Genomic DNA, 22,194 nt, shown 5'->3' with positions numbered 1-22,194 from the left:
TCATGTTTGGGAGGCAGTGCAGTTCCTCACACAGAGACATGTTTAGTGGATTGTGTGTGCAGACCCTGGAGCCCTCAGCTAGAGTGCCAGTCTGTTCCTGTGGAGCAGTCAACCAGACAAACCCAGCCAAGAGAGAGCAAAGCACAGGCACCGGGCCAGGAAATAGCAGTGGAAAACACTCCACTATGGCAGAGAATTAATAGTGTTCTTATAGGAGAGAAGGAGTGGGGGAGGGTGGAAAAAAAAGGACAAGCACAGTAGTTGAGGATCATCAAAACGGCGGTTGTGTGATTGGAGGAATCAAGGGAGAGTTTCTTTAAGCCTCATCAGACTAGACCTTGGTAATGAGAAAAGTGAGCAAAGGAGGAGAGTTGGCACCGGTCACATCCTGCACAGCGCAGCTCCCGGCTGCCCAAGACTGAAGGTGGCGCGGCACCTGTGCCATTTTGGCCCCGGCATCGTATGGGCAGGAGGTCAAGGCCAGGGCAACATCTGCAGCACATCAGAGGGCCTGGCTGTGTGCCCATGAATGTCTCCCACAGAGCAACCCTTAAGAATTGATTTTTAAGGGACTATCGATGCTCAGTTTATTCAATAATATCAACTCACCTGCAGTATTATTATCAATATTTATACTCTGATGTTTCCTGCAGTTTAATAATCAAACAGCTGCATTATCTGCAAATGCATACATAATGTTTGAAAATAGTAATAAGCAGAAATAAAATCCTGCTGAGAGCATTGCGCTCTGCAGAGTGTCTAGTCCCACTACCTGACTATTTTTAAAAGGGGGATCCTTAATTCCATCCCTGTCTGTCTGCTGCAGCTAGACCACCTGAGTCATCTTTCCAATGGAGTGTAAAATAAACCACAGAAATTGATAGGAGCCGCCAGCACACTAAAGAGCAAATCATTATGCATCATTAGGTGAAGATTTAGTTTAAACGTGTTTAGCAGGAATTAAGCAAAGCTGTTGTTGACATGGATTGACTGCTGTAATGCTTTATTGTCAGTGCTCCAGGAGGCAGAGGGAGGGCCGGCCTAGTTGGGATAGCAGCAATGCGCCGAAAGCAAGGATTTATGGGATGTTGGAGGACTAGCCGGGTGTGCAGGAAGAGTGGAAAGACAGGACAGTATGGCTGATGGTTTGGCAGAGTAGACAAAGGGAGGGAGATGCATGAAAAAGGGGAACTAAATAAGGGTGTCTGTGGTCAGTGGAACAATGGATTGAGTTGCTGAATTTCAAAATTTGAATTTTAACTTAAATATGGATGTGTCCGCGCTTTAACACTCACATAAAAGGTCCTGTTTAAAAGTAGAAATGTAGTTTAAATGCATTTCTGGTGTGTTATTGTTTCTTGAAAAGATAAAAGTAAGGCAACATTTAGTGGAGTAACTAATACATCAACATTCAACACCTCACCTTAAGAATCCATGTTTTAGTGAGTGCAAAGGTACTAATTTAGGGCTGCTAATCACTGTGTTTTAGGATGTTTTCATCGTATCTAAATGTACACCTGACTACTTAAGGTGTTTAACGAGTGGTATTTTCTTTACAGAATGTGCATGATTCAAACTCCTGCAGCAGGAAACAGGCTCAACAAGAAGTACAATCAAAGGTTGAACACGAACACCTTGTCCACGGTCAGTTCCCAACAACAGATACGTTTCCCTCTCCTGTCCTCACGCCCCTGTGTTTGTATGTGTTGGCGTCTTTATGTGTCTGAATGTGTATAAAAGAGCTGCTCAAACCGACGAGTAAGAGAGGACAGTCTTATCCAGCTCTCCAGTGTTGACAGTATTACTAATCCCCTCCACCTGCTCAAACACCCACCCCAAAAAACACATCCCTCCCCCTCTTCCATGTGCCTGCGCTGGGAGTCCCTGGGGCCAAGCCGCGCCTGTGCTTCTGTCTCCACACCAGTTATCGTGCCTGGCCCGGCTCCGCTCCCCCAACCCCTTCCTGCGCAACGCTCATTAATCGCCGCAAAAACAAATAGTTTTCAAATGTTTGGAAAAGACCCAGTGTTTGCATCAGGGCCTAACAAAATAATTTTTACAAGCTATCCAGTTGTGATTAGGGTAGCGAGAATTGAATTTATGTGGCATTGATAATATTAATATTAGCCTAATTAATTATGTTGTTTGAACTTGCACAGCACTATGTGTACCTTCTCCACAACACTAACCAGCTGGAGCTGGAACTGAGCTCTCAGGCGTCTCTATCTCCCCGGCTCTCCCCCAGTCCATGACTACTGCACACAATTCATCAACTCGTAGATATCTAATCCCCTCTGGCTCTGCTCACTTCCTGAAGTCTAAGAAAGAACTTTACTCTGGAGGCAAGAATTCCCATGAATACTTGATGACTTCTATAGAAGTGAAGACTGTTTCATCTCACTTTGAAAGTGACATTCGCGGAGAGGAACTAGCCAAACTTTCAACTCCAAGCTCCCAAATTTATTGAGGATGTTCAGAAGAGGGACAATAATAAAATGCAACATCGTTTCAATGAGTCACTAATCAAAGTAAACAGCTGTTGGAGACAGTTTCAGGCATCAAGGACACAATCTGCCCCCTTTTTTTAAGTGCAGAAGACAGTGACTGAGATCAGATAAGCCCCATGTGAAGAAGTCCCCTCTAGTTTGTTTCCTTAATCAGCAAAAGGGTCAAGATTTGAATGTGCCCTGACCCAGAAACACTGCCGATCCAGCCAACAATGTCTTTGGACCGTGTGAAATGCTGGATGAGCAGGTGTTGATCTGTGCAATTACAGTGACACATACGCACTGACCCATCACACCAGTCATCTTAGCCTAAGAGGGGACCATCCAGACCTCCAGAGAGATTCTCAGACCTGCCAATAGTTCAGATCACACTTCTCAATGATGGACTCTTGACCTCGTCTTTGTGGTCAGAAGTCAAAGGTTACAGAGGTGGTCATGTGTCTCTTTTAGCCAGAGAGAGCTCTATGTCTCATGCTTGGTGGGGCTGTCTCTGTCAGGTCCCCTACACTTCATTACAGAGGGGTAGCTGTTCCCAACACACTACTGTAGGCCTGATGTGTGACGCTACAGTATCATTGTTGTCCCTTTACAGCAGCTTCAGGGAGTTTTTCTGTGCACAATTGCAGCCACAGAATGTATATATTTGGCACAATCAAAAACAAGTTTCTCTTTACATAAGCACAGAAATTGATTATGTCCATTTACTTAGATTATGGCAGAAATGTTATCCATGTGCATTGGTGTTGGATTAGTATTTAAAAACAAACGAAGTTGTAATTCAATAGACATTTAAATTTCACCCGCTTGGAGAATTTAACAATGGACAAAAGATAAAATGCACATTTCCCACATTCAAGGAGCAGTAGCGTTTGTGTAGTCATGATGTACAACGCAACCCCGCAAAAGTCTGTATACCGGGGCCAGGCTGATGCTTCCTCTGCAGCAGGGATGGGTTTCTTCAAGGTGCATCGTTTCATCAAAGCATGGGTTACTGGACGGAGGGCAGCGAGGTGATGAACCAGTCATTAACTGAAGTGTCGGCCCAGTCTGGAGGAGCGGTAGTCCACTCTGAGCTGGACGAAGGCGTGCAGGAGGTTCCGGTCCAGGTTGGTGAGCTGCTCACCTGAGCACACCTGCTTTAGGTTGTCAGGGGCAACAACCAGGAGGTTACAGAGGGCATGGAGCGTGTCGAAGAGCTGCAGCACCAGAGGGACCTGGAGGACAGACGAGCAAACAAACCTATTAGACCGCCTTAATTATTCACACCAAGTTATTCCCTGCATACACGCTAGGCTGTCATGACCATTCCTATTCATAGTTTACTATTATTTATTTATGTAGCTCAGGGCCATAATCCCGTGGTGTGGAGAACAATCTAAACACACAATACTAACAAAACAATGGCATAGATTTCATTGTTATGTAACTTTAAAGACTATAATTTAAGGCACACTGTCAAATCTAATAACCATATCTCTACAGCTACAGTGAGGAGAACATGTCCTCCATCTCCTGCATTTACTTGGATGTAATGCTATAATTAGTAATTTATCAAAGAAACATTTAAAAGTCTTAGGTTTTATCAGCTTTTACGTAAACTATAATTATTAATCATTACCCTTTAAATGTTGATGTCCCAAATAAGGCAATTGGACACTAACGTTGACAGTTTATAGACTTGTGTTTTGTAAAACGACTAAACGTTTAGAGCGTTCACCCTGAATCAACCTAACCATTTAAATGTAACGACAGCCATAATGAGGGTCTGTTGGAGGATCCATGTTTTGCCCTGCGATCGGTGTATCCTGGACCTATGCCCCCCCGCTCACCCTGAAGTCCTTGGCGCAGCGTCGGTACTCCGCGACGTCGCAGATGGCCAGCATGCCTCCCATAGAGCTGTAGCTGTACTGCTGTAGGTGCTCGTGGATCAGCCGGTGGAAACGAACGCCCAACTCCGTCAGCACCGTGTCCACATTTTTCCCATCCATGGACTTTCTTACATGCTCCACCTGCCGACTGACGTAGGCGCACACCTTGGAGCAAGCCTGCAGGGCGGAGACACACACAGGGACACATGGAAAACATGCTGACCAAAAGCATATAACCAAAGACAACTCAGAACATTCAAAGATAAACAAATCTGCATCCTGATTTGTTTTGCATGTGAGCTCAGTAGTGAACGCAGAGGCCTTGTGTCTCTTACTGTAGTGTACTGGATCATGACGTTGTTCTCGTCTTCGGGCCTAAAATCTGTCTTCTTCTGCTCAGTTGCCAAGATGTGCTTCATTTGTCCCACCATACAGTTTATCGTTCTGTACATCAGAAGAATAAATTGGAGAGTGTTTGTATTATGGGTTTCTTTTGGCACATTATGAAATATAAGTAAGCGCAAACATACTGACCTGTCGATTCCTGTATCCAGTTTCACTTCCATCTGTTCAATCACCTCTTTCTTCTTTTGCAGGCACTCTGCCAACTTTGGAGATGAGCTGGAGACAGATTTAAAAAAGGGAAAATCACTTTCATCTAAAAGTATGAGAGACAGTGGCCTTTGATTGACCAAAATCTGGGGAGTATACACGATTTTAAGCTTTGACCAAGAGCTGACCTTATTAGAGGCATGAGCTGGTCATTAAACTGCTTGTCAAACAAGTGGAAGATAGAGTTTGCCTGTTGAACCACGTCCAGGAAGTACAGGTTGGCATTTTTGGCATCTGATGAGGGAATCGCTGTAGATCAAAGAGAACGAGGAAAAAATCATGAGAATAAACCAAAAGCTAAGTGAAAGGACAAACCAATATGATATAAACAGGGCAGTTGAAACCACACAAATACCATCTTAAAAAACATTCATAGCAATGTTCTGAATCAGCAGCTGAGGCTGAAGAGAAAGCAATCTGTGGGGACATCAGTGTTGCATTTCTTAACGTGAGGGAGGGAAATAAATAAATATGTTTAGTTCCACTGTAGCTGCCTGCAGATGATAAACTAGCTTCTGTATTCATTTAGAATAAAAACAACCAACCTGCTGTGCTTCAAGTTAACTTGGATATTTCTTATTTTTTGGTTAACTGACATAACATGAGTTGCTTGTATCATTGAAGGGCATCCATAGCAACAAGAGGTTTTGGTTTAAGTAATAGGCTATAAAAGTAGTAGGCACCTCTTTACCAAAATTGCATGATTTTATAACGTTTTTTTAGGGTTCAGATAAAACAACTTTGGTTCTCTCAAAAACAGCCAAGAAACAGAGCTTTATTTTTCTTTCAGTTTTGAGAAGACAATGTTTGTATTATTTGCTAAATTGTTGTCAATGGTGCGTTCAGGCTGCCTTGTCAACTCATCAAATTATGTGACGCTCAAGTACACAAATAAAAATAATCAGAAATCAAGGTCTGTGTCAGGTGTACCTGAGAGGCCAATCTCCAGGGCGTAGTCGATGTGTTCCACACACAGATGGTCCACCAGCAGCAGGAAGATTGAGAACGCGTTCTTGGGCAGGTCTGAAGGATCTGAAAGCTATCACAAACAGAGAGGGGAACACATTCAGCTATTCTTGCCCACAGGATTGTCTGTTTATAACGACGTTTCTAAGTGTTTTTATGAGCCTTACCCTGTTGCATCTCTCAAAGGCATGACGCGTCTCCTGCAGCAGGTTGACAACAAGCTCTGGGGACAGGAAGGTCTCCCCATGGGTGTCAATGATGGGGCCGAGGGGGAGGTTGGTGCGCTGTCTGATCCGCTCCTTCAGTTCTTGAATACTGCAGAGAGACAGAGAAGATGGTTGATTTTTTTTACACAAGTATCTCATATCCTTTTGCAAAACATACTTATAATAATAAGTCTTGATGTGGGAAGAAAGTGAGATTAAAATCTGACCTGCCGGTTCCAATAAGGCGTTTCTGGTGATTCTTAGAGTCGTAGTAGCGCTGCAGAATCATGGCACCTCGAGTGCGTAGGTAATCCCTCTCTATGTCAATGTAGCTTTCCAGGTACGAGGAGAAGATGCTCTTTATCAGCTTGGACAGGAAAGTGTGCTTGTCTGAGCCCAGGTTGAACTCTGTCAGCTTGGTGGCCAATGCTGTACTCCTGGTTAACACAAAATAAAGTGTGTAATAATGTAAGCATTAATGGTTATGTGTAGAAACGAAGTGAATCAAATCATATGCGAGTAATTTAAATACCTGCTGTAAAGGTCATAGAGGTTTTTGAGGTACTGTTCTACATCCGAGTGTCGTGTCTCATCCAGCTTTTCCTTAACATGGGCCTGCAGAGACAAAGGTGATGAATATAGCAGGAAAAATAAGGCATTTCTAAATAAAAGTGAACAAATGAGAAGTATTGAAAATACCTGTAATTTGTTTTCAAAGATGTTCTGAATGAGTTTGGCCATTACAGTCTCAGGGCTGCTGAAGACCTCGCCCACCTGCTTGTTGACCCTCTGGCAGAGGTTTGCAGTGTCCTCAAACACATCATTCCTCAGGTAGGCCCCCTACAGAGACCAACAAAGGTTAACCAGGAGTCTGAGGCAGTTGGATAACTAAAAAGTGGAATATGGTATATTAGAGAAACTTTTGACACTCACTTCCTGACACTGCTTGATATAGACGTCCACACAGTGTGCATAGCCCTAAAAAAAACAACCACAAGTTACTTTTCTGTGAGATTACAAAATTGCTGTAAGGTAAGGTTATTGGAACAGTATATAATGTATGAAAAGAAAGTGACTATCCAAATAATATAAAACTCATGAAATGTGGTCTAAAAACTAAATGTAGACATCAAATGTGATTCTTTCAGGTCACCTTGAAATGTAATAGAACCGCTGCCACCTCCCGCATACGTCCAATCTCACCCCTGCGCTGGGCAGCTGTGAACTCCTGGATTAACTGCCTCTCCAGGTCATGGTACTTACCTGGGTAGAACCGCAAAAGAAAAACACAAAGAAATAAAATAATCAGTTCTGGTAGCCAACATCTAATGTATATGGAATGGGAACATGAGGAGTTTTTTTCTTCAAACTTACTTGCAATTTTTGCCTTGACATCTGCAAATCTGTCAGAGGAAATCAAAGGCAGTATTTTTAATTTCTAGAAATATATAATGTTCCTGAATTAAAGGCTTTAATACTCAATATGTACTGCATTGGGCTTACATTGTAAGGAATAGTCTACATCACTAATACACCACCTTCCCCTTGTTTGACAGTGCTCTTGTCTAAAGCTGCCTGCAGGATGCCTGACTCACCTGTCGAATGGCAGCTCCTGGGCAATGAGATGCAGCTTCTGAATTATATCAGCAGCCTCCTTAATCTGGAGGATAGAGAGAATGAGTGAGTGGGAGAGAGAGAGAGAGAGAGCATAAGGTGAGGCGAAAAGAGAGACAGAGCACGACAGGACCATGAGAGGTGGACACCCAGACAGAAAGCTGGAAGGCCGCCGGCAGTGTCTCCACTTGGGGGATCATCATTTCAGAGCTGCCCTCCTCCACCTCCCCATGTTGAACAGGGAGCTGATAACAGACAGGCGGTGCTCACCTGGGCATCGGTAGCAGCAGCAGTCCTGACTTAGCAGCACATCCAACTCTATATTGGCATGCCTTTTCTGAATGGGCTGTAATCCCACAGGAGTCTAAATCACCTTCAATAATCTGTCCGGCCAGGGATATCTGTCTTAAAAAAAGGGGGCCCTGTCGAGAACCCCCCCTCCCTCCCGCCCCTCCTGACATACACACTAGCTGAAAAAGCCCCAGACCTACGAAAGGCCCGCCGTCCGCAACTCCTCTGTTCCTGCAGATGCCTGCCTCAGCTAACATCATTACTCTGCTCCCGTGAGGAGGATCCAGCCTTTCTGCTCGGCGAAGGTTTTCTAAGTATCTGTCCCCCAGCTAAGATTAGCTAAATCCCATGTAAGTAATGTAGCCGTCTCCCTGCAGTCAGGGTTTAGCAGCACTTGTCTCCACGCTGGCGGCCCAGCCCTCCCTTTCAGAAGGATTAGCAAAGCCATCCCCCTTCAGCTATTCACTTGCAGCTTTCCTCTTTTCCCCTCGTCTGGAGGTATGCTCAGGAAAATGAATCTGGCCAGATATTTCTGCATGCCTCTTCGGAAAACTAGCTCCATCTCCAGCTCTCGTCTCTGGGATTGACCCGCAGACTAGCTGCTCTGCATCAATGTATGATGTTGCAACGAGCAGGACTTAATCTAAAGCATCCCAATCTCCCTACTCTCACTTAAAAACTGCAAAATCAAACTTTCAGGGGTCTCTTGTCTAACATTAACACGGTCCCTGTGTAGGCAGGAACTTAGTAAAAGTGCGCATCTCCTCTTCCTGCATGCATGCATGTTATCACCGCCCTTACATGGACCATAATGCCACAAGCTATTCGCTGCTGTAATGCGACACAAAGCTGAGGACCAAGCAAATTCTCGCTCCCAGACAACCTTCTTGAAATGCAATTAGGGTTGACATGAGCATGTTGACATCCATGCTAGTCAATCAGCCAGCTATTGTCAGACAGCAAATGACAGTTTAATAATCCAAATTAGCCAAGGGATCCAACTAAAGGGATAAACTTGACAAATTAATAAGGATGGTTTACCTCATAATCCTGTTCCTTCTCACCTCCAGCAGTGTCACAGCGGGGTTCCTCGTCAGTGGTCACACACACATCCACACCTCCAGTGAAGTGAATAGAAGGCAGATAACTCACCTTTTCTGGGTTATTGAACACGTCGCTGCGTAGGTCTCCGTCCAGGAACTCGTTGAAGTATGTCATCAGACGCTGAGCTTCCACGGCCCGCTGCCGGGGCGTGTTCACCCCCTCCAGCTGGTCGCCAAGGTGACAAACCTTGGTAGCCACATAGCTGATATGCTCATCGAGTTCCTGGAAATGCTGGAAGGCCACCTAAAATTACAAAGAGCAAAGGGAATGTCAAAAGAGGTAACTATATGTGATAAATAAATACAAAAACACCTAAAGCTCAACGACATTCAGGTATTTCTGAATACCTGGTTGCTTCTCTGCAAGTCTTGCACTTTGTGGGCAAATTCCTTGGCCTCGCGGTGACACTGATGTTCAAGCTTCTCCACCCGCCGCTGGATCTTCTCATCCAACTGCTTCAGCTCTTCTATGTGGTTCTCAAATTCTTCCAACAGCCTATCACAGAGGAATAAAGAATTTAAATTGAGCACTTTACAGCGGTCTTATGAACATACACTAGGAAAGACACACGAAAAAAACGCTCCTACTCTGAAGGAGTAATTAAGTACCACAAGGTTAAATCTGTCCCACTGACCTCACAGTTACAGTTATAGTTAGTTACAGAACAGTGTCGGGAGCTTAATTCCTGGGTCTCCAGACTTAAGAAGCAACTTCGTCAGCTGCATTTTAAGTGCCATCGGGACTGCAGAGCAAATGTTCTAAGTCAGCACCACATTTCACAGAGTAGGAAACATCCCAAAATGATGAGTGTATAATCTCTTGACTAATTCCTTCAGCACTGGCTACAGCTTAAAGACATCTCCCATCCCTTCCCAATAGACACTCATTCCCTGGCTGGTGACTCACAGTATGGTGGCCTCCACAGATACGTTGTCTCTGACTCTTCGCTAAGAGCTTCCGAGAGGTGGTGGCAACAGTTTTGTGGAGGAAGTAGATAAGGCAGGATGGATCCACAGTGAGTTAAACTGTTATGGCATTTTTGCTTACAGGAAATAACTCGGTCCCCAAGTGTAAACATAACAACAAGCTGTGGAAAATACCATGAAACTAAATCTGCAACATAGATATTTCCAGTTTTTTTCCTACCCAACCATCAAAAACACTTAATTAGCATATAAGAGACCAAGATGATCTTTAAAAGCAAGGGTGTTAAGTTGGTATGAAGTTGTTTAAGAGGAAGACTTAATTTATATTAAGATGTTCAACTTGAAAAGACATCTCATTATTTGATGTACTATGTTGTAAATTACATTATTGCTCTTAACCACTTTAAAACCTGCCAAGAAGTGCAAACAACAGCTTAAGAAAACATATGCTTGAGTATGGCTTTGGGAAAGAGTGTACTATATTATGAATAGAGATAGACTTTCTGTTAGATAGATTATATGAAACAATATAGGAAGAATATCTTAATGTCAACTTCAGTGACATAAAAAAGGAGTGTATTACATTGTGGAAAAGGACTGGAGGGCAAAAAGTATACTCATAAGAGATAAAAAGCTGTGGTACACTGTAAGCAGACACTAGTGGAGAAACTTCATTGCCCTTTAATAAGGCAATATTACTTGCAATAGAGTACAAAGCATCCATTTATTATGAAATTAAATTGTCATTATGATATTATTAATCAAAATAACCGGATTGATTTACATAGTATTGTGTAAGATTACTCTTTAAAGGGAAACATTTTCTTTTAATTAATGTGACCGAATTTTTTTAACGAGGAACCCAGTTTAAGTAGTGGCAATGCTATTCATAAACTTGTCACCATGAGAATGATATATAACTTAGTTACTGCTGATTCTGATACTTAGGGGAAGGAAGATGTGTACAGTAAATGTGAATACCTTTTGGGGTCAAATGCTTCAGCTCCTCCTTTAGAGCCCCCTCCAGGTGTCCTCCATGCCAACCTTTCAATGTACTCATCTGCATCAAAGGGCTCCTGAGGGGGGAGAGGAAGTGATGAATGCACTGAGGAATACCTCACATCAAAACATAAGCAAAACACAGATTTTACCCCAAAATAATAGGAGAATAAGAAACAGATGAAGCACAAGAACTTATTAAACCTACTACACGTATAACGTTACATCCTGCCATTACGTTTTACAACATCGGTCTTGCTTTAACTGCACACTAACAGCCAATTCACCACACCTAAATGAACTAAATTAAATGGCATTTGTGTCTACTCTTTCCGTCTTACGACAGCTGTGTGTGTAATATGTGTCCACAATAAACACTCAGGATGTCAGTACCGTTAATGATAGTTAGCATCATAGCTAGCTTCAAAGCTAACACAGCTCTCCGCTGCAGAAGTCATTTTACCTCGAACAGCTGAGCAGTTGTCGCCATCTTCCGTGTTTAGCTGACGGAGAAGTGAAATGCAATTTAGAGGAAGGAGCTCAAAGTCCAAAATACCGCTGACTTCCACATGAATTTGCTGATTTCGTACAGTTTTGCCCTTTGTTGACAGTTAGCTGGTTAGCAGCCCAGCTTCCTGTATGGGTGTAGAAGGGTGGGAATAGCTGCCAGCCAGTGCCCATGCGCAAATGTCTTGTGATTGGTCACATGAAACACAACCAGGAAGTAAGATGCTGCGTTAAATTCCTACAGTAAGGCAATAAGAATTGAACAGGCTGCACAATGAGATGCTAGTATTAATATTGCAGTCACATTCTCTAATTCAAAGACTTAATTGCAGCCGGACAAATGAGTGTCAGAGCTTTGTGGATTATTTCGCACGAGAAGGGAGAAAATGTGTCTTTACGCTTCGCAAGGTAGGTAAACAAGGCTCTCATATTTAATGTCCTGTTTACAAAAGTGTGCACTACATCAGCCTTCTAATGGTTTAAAGTCTCTGGTTATCGACTGCAGTGTTATGCAAAGTATTGTGTCTCCCCCACAGGAGGTTTGCTACTGTGGAGCACCGTGCAAAGATCCTGGCAGGTTCCTCATATACAGCAGTCCCAGAAGACAATACTGTGCTGCAGCTCCTGCTCACTGAGTTGGGGCTCTCAGACCCAGACAAACCATTTGTAGCTCTCAGGGATGACTGCTTTTATCGTCAGCGCTCACCAGCCCTGGAACTGAGGATGGACAGCCCTGGAAAGGGAATGCTTTGGCCAGTGTTGGCAGTCTCTCACGGGCCTATTACCCTTGCTTGCCTGCCTTTAGTGGATGCTCCTGCTGAGCCACGGCCAGCCCTTGCAAGCCTGCTGTCTGTCTCTCAGGGCCTTACTCTCTTGGCAGGTCTGCAGACTTTTCTTCTAGGCTCTGGGGGTAAGCCTGATAGCGAAGTGCTGGTCTCTCGCCTGGCGATGCTTCCCTCTGTACTCTTGCAGGTTTGTCCACTTGGCACACCCCTGGATGTGCCACTACCGGGGGCTCCTTCTACACCCACAGTGCCCACTCCTGCTGAGAACCAGAAGCAGCCAGCCTGGAAGACAGGGCTCCACCGCGGTCGAGCTGCGGTGAACGTAGCACTTATAGAAACCGTACGCTCCATGCAGTATGGTAACCGCAGCAGACAGGACTTGTGGGATGTTTACGGCACTGTGACATGCAAAGTAAGAGCACGTTGTAAAGAAAAGCAAGTCTTAACTGTTTTTGTCTGTTTCCACTCTTTTCCTACAATCTTCTGTTTTTGTCCTTGTGTCAACAGTGTGAAGTGGAAGGGGTGCTCCCAAATGTGATGGTGACCCTCACACTGCCACCGAATGGTTCTCCACTACAGGACATCCTAGTGCATCCTTGTGTCACGTCACTGGATTCCAGCATCCTTACTGCTAGCAGCGTGGATAACTTTGATGGCTCAGCTTTCTCGGGACCATATAAGTTCCCCTTCTCTCCTCCTCTGGAGCCTTTCAGACTATGCAGCTATACATCTCAGGTAGGAAACAAACATACAGACCTTTTTTCTCATTCCAATACATTAATACTAATGTCCAAATTTCTGCAATTTTTCATTAGGTCCCTGTTCCCCCTATCCTGGGTTCTTATCAACTAAAGGAAGAAGAAAACCAGCTGCGTGTGTCAGTAACCCTCAAACTTCACGAGAGTGTGAAGAACTCCTTTGAGTACTGTGAAGCACACCTGCCATTCTTTAACAGGTAGGAGAAAATATTCTTTTAGCACTGAGCGCTTGCTTGTGTTTGTTTCGTCTAGAATGAAGTTGCAGTTTAATGCCTCAGACTTCATGGCCTCTTTGAAGTTAAATTCCATGAGATGTAATTCTGTTAATAGGAATAACAAATTATATATAAAGAAGTTGAATAATTAACATCAAGTAGTTACACAAAGATTTATATTAACTACTTATACACACATTTTCTGTCTTACTAATTGCATTAGTGATAACTTGATTATATCGATAGGTGGAAGCAATAAATACGTTGTAACTGTTTTATGGTGTTTTACATTGGCCATTGTAATATGGAACAGAGCCATCCTGCATCTTTATTCAAACTGTATAATCTTTTGCCAAACACCATCACTTGTCTCATTAAAATGCAACAAATAAGTCCCCTTTGCTTATTTATTGAGTCCTCTAACAGCCAACTTCTAAACCAAGGAAACCTAATAAAGATGTCTTCACCATCCACCATTATTCCATTATATGCAGCCATATTATAAAATACTCTCAGAATTTGCAGATACAGTGGGGCAAAAAAGTATTTAGTCAGCCACCAATTGTGCAAGTTCTCCCATTTAAAAAGATGAGAGAGGCCTGTCATTTTTATCATAGGTAAACCTCAACTATGAGAGACAGGATGAGAAAAGAAAATCCAGAAAATCACATTGTAGGATTTTTAATGAATTTATTTTCAAATGATTGTGGAAAATAAGTATTTGGTCAATAACAAAAGTTCATCTCAATACTTTGTTATATACCCTTTGTTGGCAATGACAGAGGTCAAACGTTTTCTGTAAGTCTTCACAAGGTTTTCACACACTGTTGCTGGTATTTTGGCCCATTCCTCCATGCAGATCTCCTCTAAAGCAGTGATGTTTTGGGGCTGTCGCTGGGCAACACGGACTTTCAACTCCCTCCAAAGATTTTCTATGGGGTTGAGATCTGGAGACTGGCTAGGCCACTCCAGGACCTTGAAATGCTTCTTACGAAGCCACTCCTTCGTTGCCCTGGCGGTGTGTTTGGGATCATTGTCATGCTGAAAGACCCAGCCACGCTTCATCTTCAGTGCCCTTGCTGATGGAAGGAGGTTTTCACTCAAAATCTCACGATACATGGCCCCATTCATTTTTTCCTTTACACGGATCAGTCGTCCTGGTCCCTTTGCAGAAAAACAGCCCCAAAGCATGATGTTTCCACCCCCATGCTTCACAGTAGGTATGGTGTTCTTTGGATGCAACTCTGCATTCTTTCTCCTCCAAACACGACGAGTTGAGTTTTTACCAAAAAGTTCTATTTTGGTTTCATCTGACCATATGACATTCTCCCAATCCTCTTCTGGATCATCCAAATGCCCTCTAGCAAACTTCAGACGGGCCTGGACATGTACTGGCTTAAGCAGGGGGACACGTCTGGAACTGCAGGATTTAAGTCCCTGGCGGCGTAGTGTGTTACTGATGGTAGCCTCTGTTACTTTGGTCCCAGCTCTCTGCAGGTCATTCACTAGGTCCCCCCGTGTGGTTCTGGGATTTTTGCTCACCGTTCTTGTGATCATTTTGACCCCACGGGGTGAGATCTTGCGTGGAGCCCCAGATCGAGGGAGATTAGCAGTGGTCTTGTATGTCTTCCAATTTCTAATGATTGCTCCCACAGTTGATTTCTTCACACCAAGCTGCTTACCTATTGCAGATTCAGTTTTCCCAGCCTGGTGCAGGTCTACAATTTTGTCTCTGGTCTCCTTTGACAGCTCTTTGGTCTTGGCCATAGTGGAGTTTGGAGTATGACTGTTTGAGGTTGTGGACAGGTGTCTTTTATACTGATAACGAGTTCAAAAAGGTGCCATTAATACAGGTAACGAGTGGAGGACAGAGGAGCCTCTTAAAGAAGAAGTTACAGGTCTGTGAGAGCCAGAAATCTTGCTTGTTTGTAGGTGACCAAATACTTATTTTACCGAGGAATTTAACAATTAATTCTTTAAAAATCAGACAATGTGATTTCCTGAATTTTTTTTTCTCATTCTGTCTCTCATAGTTGAAGTATACCTATGATGAAAATTACAGGCCTCTCTCATCTTTTTAAATGGGAGAACTTGCACAATTGGTGGCTGACTAAATACTTTTTTGCCCCACTGTATATCCAAAAATGATTGCGATAAAAAATGACCCAACCAGAGAATCAGTTCTCGTGCCAAATCTTTTTTCATAAGTTGCATCTCTGTTGAGTAAAATGATTGAACCGCACCACTTTAATCAGTGTGTTTACAGTAACATCTGCACATGGTCTTTGTGTCCTGTGCAGGGATCAGTTCGGTGTTGTGGATGTGAAGGTGAGCTCCGGACAACTAGATGTATCAAAAGAGAAAAACCTGCTGGTCTGGGGCTTGGGTATGCACTGTGCTCATTAGTATCAATGTTATCAAATAGCTTGAATGCAGCTGCATATTGAAAAAAATGAACTAATGAGATGTTCCCCCCTCACTGATTTTTAGGACAAAAGTTCCCTAAATCTCGCGAGGTAACAATGGAGGGCAAGATTAGCTTTTCTGGGCCGACACCAGGACCTACTGACCCCCTCTGCACAGAACTAACAGCCTATATCAAAGTCAGTTAATATTTGTTGTGCTAATCATGACCCAGTTTGTTTATTTACTATAGTTTGTTGCAAAATGTTTAAACAGCTCATGGGATAAGGTCAATTGGATAAGGCGTCTTCTAATACAGACTCATTAGGTTGTAAAAGGATTAACACCTCAGCTGTTATCTTCACAGTTATATTTCAAAGTGCCTGACATGACGCTCTCTGGGTGCTCTGTGGACCAGCATTCAGTGCAGGTTTATTCCTCTGCAAAACAACGTATTACGACATGTAAGCTTACAATAGTTTACTAAATTAAAAACATTTCCCTGTATGTACGTTTTTCTAAAACTAAAATAAATGTCCATCGGTCTTATTTTCAGCACGAGAACTTCAATCCAAAGAGTACTTCATATGGAATTCAACAGGAAGTGCTCCGGTGTCCTCTGGGCAGATGATGCTGTAGCATGGATACATGGTGCTCAGTTCACTATGATGTAAAAGGACTGAAGACTGTCAAGCATACACTGTGATCCAGACCGGATATGTGACCCCATGAAATGTGTTACTACACTGTTGTTACTGCAGAGCTTACAAATGATAGACCATTTAAATAACATTTATAATACATTTACATATAAAAGGCTGAATCATTTAGTTTTTATTCAGTGCTGTTCACAATGTGCAAACCTTGACTGACAGAGGTATTGATTTTGTTTACGGATGGATGCTCCTGAAAAAAACTACCTGCCCCTCTAGTCCAACTTCTTTTATCCCCCACCCCTCCCCTCAAATTTATCCCATTGCAGACAGAAGGGCCACCCCTCGCTCTGACAGTCCCACTTCAGTGACTCTCCATCAGCCGGATAATTAGCAGCTGGGGCCTTGTCATCAGCTGTTGTGGGGCTGGAGGAGAGTGGCGGCTGGGCTATGAAAGGCCTGGCTGCTCTGGCCAGTGTCTTGGCTACAAAAGGTTCCACTTTTAGAGCTGGCAGGAGTCCTTGCCCCCTTCACCAATCACTCCCCCAACCCTTTTGACCCCATCCCCGCCCTGTCAACTAGTGGCTAGTTCAAACACTCAACCTCTCTAACCAGACAGTGATTGAGCGCTGACCCTTGGGCTCTCTGAGACTTTAAAGTAGCCGGTCCCTTTCAGCGAGCAGGAGCTGCCTAATTGGTGAAAAAGTCACAAGGATGGAAATGTTTGGGATGCCTCTTGAGGTTGCATAGGTGCTTTAACTTAGTTAATATAAAACTATACAGTTATTATTTAAATATGTTTTGTTGTAGAACAAATAACAGTGTAGATAAACACTTTATAATCAATTCATTAAAACATTTTTTATAGAAGTTATATATAAGAGGGGCAAACCAGATGTTTCTAACAGTTTACTTTTATTTTATCTGACCTATAATTGGTTTTATATCAACTCTGTTACATACTATGAAAGCTCAACCTGAGTGTATTTAGTTAATTTGGATAACCAGCCTATGAAGGGTTAAATCAAAGGAGGTTGTGCCCCCACTATTCCTCAGCAGCCAGACTCCTCTGAGTGCCCTCATTGTCTGTGGTTGGCCTCTTGTGCCCCTTGCTGGTCCAAATGCTACATTCTCACGTGGATTTCCACTCAGAAGGCTGACCATGACCAATCCTCTGTCAATTGGAACCAATTGCTCACACGGCATCTTTCACCTTCTTTTTATGTAGCAGTACGGAGTGGCAGACACCGAGACCTCTCAGCTCTCCCCCTCCACGATGATTTGGCTTTAAGGCCCAGTGTGTGTGGCTAGCGAACTGGAAAAGGAGAAGTTTTTTGAAGAGTTGGGCCACTCTAAATCTCCTCAGTATCCCAATATGTGGTCAGTCTGGCTCCTCATGTCTGCAGTCAGTGGCCTCTCACTGGCAGACTTTGCTTTGTTGATTGAACGGCTTGCTAAGTAGGACTCATTTTAATGTGTTGCTCTGCTCCAGTGCCTTATGCTCATACCTCTTGCTCTTTCATTCTACAGTGATTTTCAGAACAAGTCATTATTTATTTATTTCCTCATTGTTTACTTTTTTCTACAAGCATACAGGGAACACTTTTGTACAATGTTCTCACAGGCCAAAATGAGTTTTTCAAATTACAGCAGCATGGTGGATCATAACTAATCATTTCAAGATTTGCATTAATTGCTCAAGTGACCTTTTATACCCAATGGTGTATATACCAAAACATTAAATACACTGTTACAAACACTGAAGCAGTTATCCTGTTTACTTCACTGTGTCCCTCAGCCCAATAATGACACCCAGTGGTTGAGTACAATAAAGGTAATTTAAGACCTTTGATTTCTTTAATACTGCTAAATGCTTATTTCATCTATTCAAATAGTTCTAGTCAGCCACTGCCAGATAATCATAGCTTGTTTAATTCCCGTTCAGCCCCCTGCTGAGGACTGTGATCCCAGCAGTGTTCCTCTAACGCACCGTGCCGAGGACCAGGATTTAGTCGGCCGCTGCGGCCCCAGGTGTTTGGTCAGAGTCCAGTTCCTCTCCGCCTCTCTAAGCCCACTATGAGCCGGCCTCAGGGAGACCACTTGAAGAATGATGGTCCAATTAGCATTTCCCTGTTTTTATTCAAATTTTTGTTCAAGAGCTGCAGATCTGTTCAAATAATGGGATATCTTTATACAGAGAGATTGTGTGCTCATTTCTATAACAAAAGCCCAGTAATAGAAAAGAAGCTTCAAAGCTGGCTGATTTGAATCCCAAATCTTTGAACTTATTGTAAAATGTATTTTGGGGATATTTGCTATCAAAAGGTATTAGTGGTGGGATAAATGAGCCTGACGTCAAGTGGTCTCACTGCTTTCACCCATAGAGGGCGCCATGAACTCAGCCATGAAGGAAGTATCCCCTGAACATCAAGTTTTCTTCATATTGCAAGTCTGTTAAGGCTTATTGTCCCAGATCCCTCTTGCAGCTCTTGTCCTAGCTGCCTGACAGCTTTTGGCAGACTCAGACCACATACAACTATCCCTCTGTTTGGTTTCCCTGTCTTCTATTCCCACCATTTCTCTTTCATTTGTCCATAATATGTTTTTGTCTATATATGGAAATTTGTGTCCATTTTGTCGATTTTTTCCTCTCTATTTCTGGGACCTCTATCTTCCTGGATCCCATCTTGTTTGTTCGGCTGGTTTCGCTGTCTCCCTTCACAAAGGTGAGGCAGAAATGTTGGGTCTAGAAGGCAGCTGGGATCCAGCCTTTCTTCTGTGGTCTCATCCCAGAAGATGTCCCTCTCTGTGGGTCGTCTCGCCAGTTTCAGCCTCAGGTTGCCTTCTGTAATTGGCCAAATGAAATGATATTAAGACCACATTCCAACATTTTGTACCAATTTTCCTTTTTAGAATAACAATTTGCAATCTTACCATTAACTGAGTAGACACCCTTATGTCTTCTCTGCTCTCTGGCGTGTCGGTGGTGAGCTCGCCGCTGCCGTTGAGCTTGTTGGGTGAGAGCTGTTTGGGCCTCCAGAAATCCTCCCTAAAAAAATCATAGAGCCATAAGAAGCCGTTGGTGGGAAGGTACTTCTGATTGTATGGAAGTACAACTTTGGGTGAAAATATATATTCTTCTTTTTACTCCACTATGTTTATTTGATAGTTACTGTTTTTACTGTTAAACAGTTAGATTAATGTAGTTTTATGCACATTCCTTCAGACATACGAATAATAATACATTATTTATTTCGGCAGCACTGTTGACAGTAGTTGGGACAGAAGATAAACTTCTTTGCGGCCAATTTCTCCAACACTCAAGAGCAACTTAGATCAAAACAATCTAGATGAATAGCACTGCAGTATTTAAGAAAAATATAATTTTTGGTTTTAACAGTCCTTTAAAGTTAAGGGTGTGGCATTACTTATTCCACCACTGCAACAAACATGTGCTATATATGACATACAGCTCCGTAAAAAATGTGCTACCACTGTAGCATTATCAGTTTCTCTGGTTTTACTAGAGTAACATACAGGTTTTAAAATAATATATACTGACAACATTTCTCTGTGTTGGAATTCAACAGACACTGGAATGGCTTCCATACATGTAGAGATAAAGATTCAAGAAACATTTGGAGTGGTCTCTATATATTGTGATTTATGTGGGTTTTTAGTTAACATATTCCCTTTGGACAGACGTGATCTTAAATCAAACTTCTTTTCTTTTCGTCTGCAATAGCGTATCTACAGTTATAGAGGGGGCTTTTCTGTCCCCTGTACCCTCAAAATAGATCCCATTGAGGGTCAGTCATGGCTGTAGACCACCATACAGTAGCCTACTTACCCCTCCATAGATACTTTAATCAGATCCACTGGGACTGGAAGAGCCCACACTCACAGCTGTTTCCGTCTCCTCTTCCCTCTTTATTCCCCACCCCCCTCTCATGTAAGCACCGCTGCACTCTTTAATTTTGCCTCAATTTAAAAAAAGCATGATCTGAATTATTGATGATATAGATGCACTTCAGCTCTTCCGTACTTTGTCAAGCTGCTTTACCTGAATCATTCTGCCGGTGCCACAGTGTCCTGTCTTGCCGGTTGTAGAAAACAGGGGGACAACCCCATCTCTGCAGTCCCTGCCCTACACAAAACAGCACATTTCTCATTGTGTTGTGAGATACCATGGGGGCAGTGACGCTGGTACAGCAGCCATATGTTTATTTCTTTATTATTACCATGCCAATTTGAGTGGCCATGCCTGTTTGCCCAATTTGCAGGGTCAGTGGTTGGAGTGTCTGAGGAGAAATAATAATGATGGCATGTCTGGGTAAAAATCTCAACCAGTCAGAAACAATAATACAAAAAGATGTCTGCTAAAGAGTCCTAGCTGTGGATTGAACAGTTACATCTCATATGAATAAGGCAACGAAAATGGCCTTTTATAGTAGATAGAAAAAACATGAACCTGCATTCTTCGGGGTGGATGTGAATGAATGATGCTTGAATTGTTACTTTGCTTTGGTGGGAGGTTTCCTGCAAAGCATGGTCCTTACAACACACACATGCACACAATCAGAATCACAACAGAGAGGTCTCTACATATAATCCTGAGTGGGAATGAAAAAGACATGAGACTTACTAACCTGAGAGTGTGGAAATAGTTATTTCCTGTCTCAGTGGAGGTAAGGTTTTCTTTTTCTGTGCAAGAGATCCCGATGGCTGCCCCACACTGACGGGCAGAGCGGGGAGGGTCCATTGTGGTTCAGGCTGTGCCTCCTCCCGCAGGCTATTGCACGGAGCTACTTTAAACAGCCTGGGTCTGGATCCTGTAGAGCCCATGACTTACCCCTCACCTAAGGCTGTCAAGTCAAAATACTAAAGTCTACCCCAGCACAAGAAAGTTCAAAGTTAGTTTATCTTTTTTAATGTTTAGTTTAGTGTTTACTTATGCTACTCTCACCTTTTTAATGTCTTCTCGTCAGAAATGCCGGTTCTGTAACTGTAGGTCCACAATTTTTGTTACATTTTCCCATACATGTTCATTCCCTAAAAATTGTTTGGCACTTCTCTTAAAAATAACAGAATAATTTAATGTATAAAATTCGCTCTCAGACTTTTCACCTGTCTTCCAGCTGCTTCTAAAACAAGCCTGGTGGTCCTCACATCTCCCCTGCTGGCGAAATCATTGTTTGTCCCGAAGTATCTCTGTCTGGTGCCAAAGTAAAACCGCAAAAAAACACTTTTGGTAGTGCTTAAAGGAGTAGGTGTGTACTTCAGCGCTGCCTTCATACTTGACTTCATTATAATGAGCTAGGTTTCTATGGCAACTCTCCCTACAGGTTACTTTGTAACTCATAAGTTAATGCTTGAAAGAACCTGTTATTTCCAGGCGCCCCTTCCTTATTGGAAAGCCCGGAGGGATAAGGAGAGACGGCAAATCTCTGGGAAATTGTTAACTGACTACAAAATGTGACTTCATGAGTGATCAGAAGAACACATGGGATGGACAAACTCTGTTACAAAGGTGTGTCCTTTTAGGCTGCATGTCAGATAGTACAGTAGTTTATCAGCGCTTTAAACCCTTACTTCTGGCTTAAAAGCAAGCCTATACTGTAGATATGTAGTAATTATTTTCACAATTGGGTCACTTAAATTATTATTTATTTTTTCTTTTGCTGCATCTGCAGTTTCAAGTTCGAGTGTTTTGGTCTTTTTTGTTTGTATTACTTTTCATAGTGCTGAATGCTTGCCTCTTTTAGAAAATTATACAGTTT

General features: G+C 42.9%; 3 protein-coding genes across 8 annotated transcripts; 1 reads left to right on the top strand and 2 right to left on the bottom strand.

The window, feature by feature from the left end:
- Positions 1-2,438: 2,438 nt before the first annotated feature.
- Positions 2,439-11,762, bottom strand: exoc5 (exocyst complex component 5). Its single transcript, XM_063908828.1, has 18 exons — positions 11,557-11,762; positions 11,076-11,170; positions 9,516-9,663; positions 9,217-9,411; positions 7,755-7,819; positions 7,534-7,562; positions 7,313-7,422; positions 7,093-7,137; positions 6,859-6,999; positions 6,692-6,774; positions 6,387-6,596; positions 6,121-6,268; positions 5,918-6,026; positions 5,116-5,236; positions 4,910-4,996; positions 4,711-4,819; positions 4,337-4,552; positions 2,439-3,721 (listed from the first exon to the last, which is right to left on the bottom strand). Exons 1-18 carry the CDS (start codon positions 11,581-11,583, stop codon positions 3,533-3,535), a joined length of 2,127 nt encoding a protein of 708 aa, XP_063764898.1. The 5' UTR covers positions 11,584-11,762; the 3' UTR covers positions 2,439-3,532.
- A 39-nt stretch (positions 11,763-11,801) lies between these two features.
- ap5m1 (adaptor related protein complex 5 subunit mu 1) lies at positions 11,802-18,178 on the top strand. The gene is made up of 8 exons (XM_063908829.1): positions 11,802-12,008; positions 12,137-12,797; positions 12,893-13,120; positions 13,201-13,340; positions 15,659-15,744; positions 15,849-15,961; positions 16,129-16,225; positions 16,318-18,178. Exons 1-8 carry the CDS (start codon positions 11,941-11,943, stop codon positions 16,398-16,400), a joined length of 1,476 nt encoding a protein of 491 aa, XP_063764899.1. The 5' UTR covers positions 11,802-11,940; the 3' UTR covers positions 16,401-18,178.
- Positions 17,975-21,641, bottom strand: LOC134881471 (uncharacterized). Of its 6 annotated transcripts, none has more exons than XM_063908835.1 (7): positions 21,381-21,641; positions 21,060-21,302; positions 20,886-20,968; positions 20,656-20,715; positions 20,478-20,561; positions 19,349-19,463; positions 17,975-19,259 (listed from the first exon to the last, which is right to left on the bottom strand). In XM_063908835.1, the coding sequence occupies exons 3-7, from the start codon at positions 20,889-20,891 to the stop codon at positions 19,024-19,026; spliced, it is 501 nt and encodes a 166-aa protein (XP_063764905.1). In that variant the 5' UTR covers positions 20,892-20,968; positions 21,060-21,302; positions 21,381-21,641; the 3' UTR covers positions 17,975-19,023. The 6 variants fall into 6 exon arrangements, with proteins under 6 accessions (XP_063764905.1, XP_063764901.1, XP_063764903.1 ...); XM_063908831.1 differs by having other exon boundaries at positions 21,064-21,302; XM_063908833.1 differs by having other exon boundaries at positions 21,064-21,279.
- Between the last annotated feature and the right edge of the window lie 553 nt (positions 21,642-22,194).

Source organism: Eleginops maclovinus, chromosome 19 (assembly GCF_036324505.1).
Source record: "Eleginops maclovinus isolate JMC-PN-2008 ecotype Puerto Natales chromosome 19, JC_Emac_rtc_rv5, whole genome shotgun sequence".
Taxonomy (NCBI): Eukaryota; Metazoa; Chordata; class Actinopteri; order Perciformes; family Eleginopidae; genus Eleginops; species Eleginops maclovinus.
The sequence above is the reverse complement of the archived record's forward strand: the minus strand, read 5'-3'. Positions and strand labels throughout refer to the sequence as shown.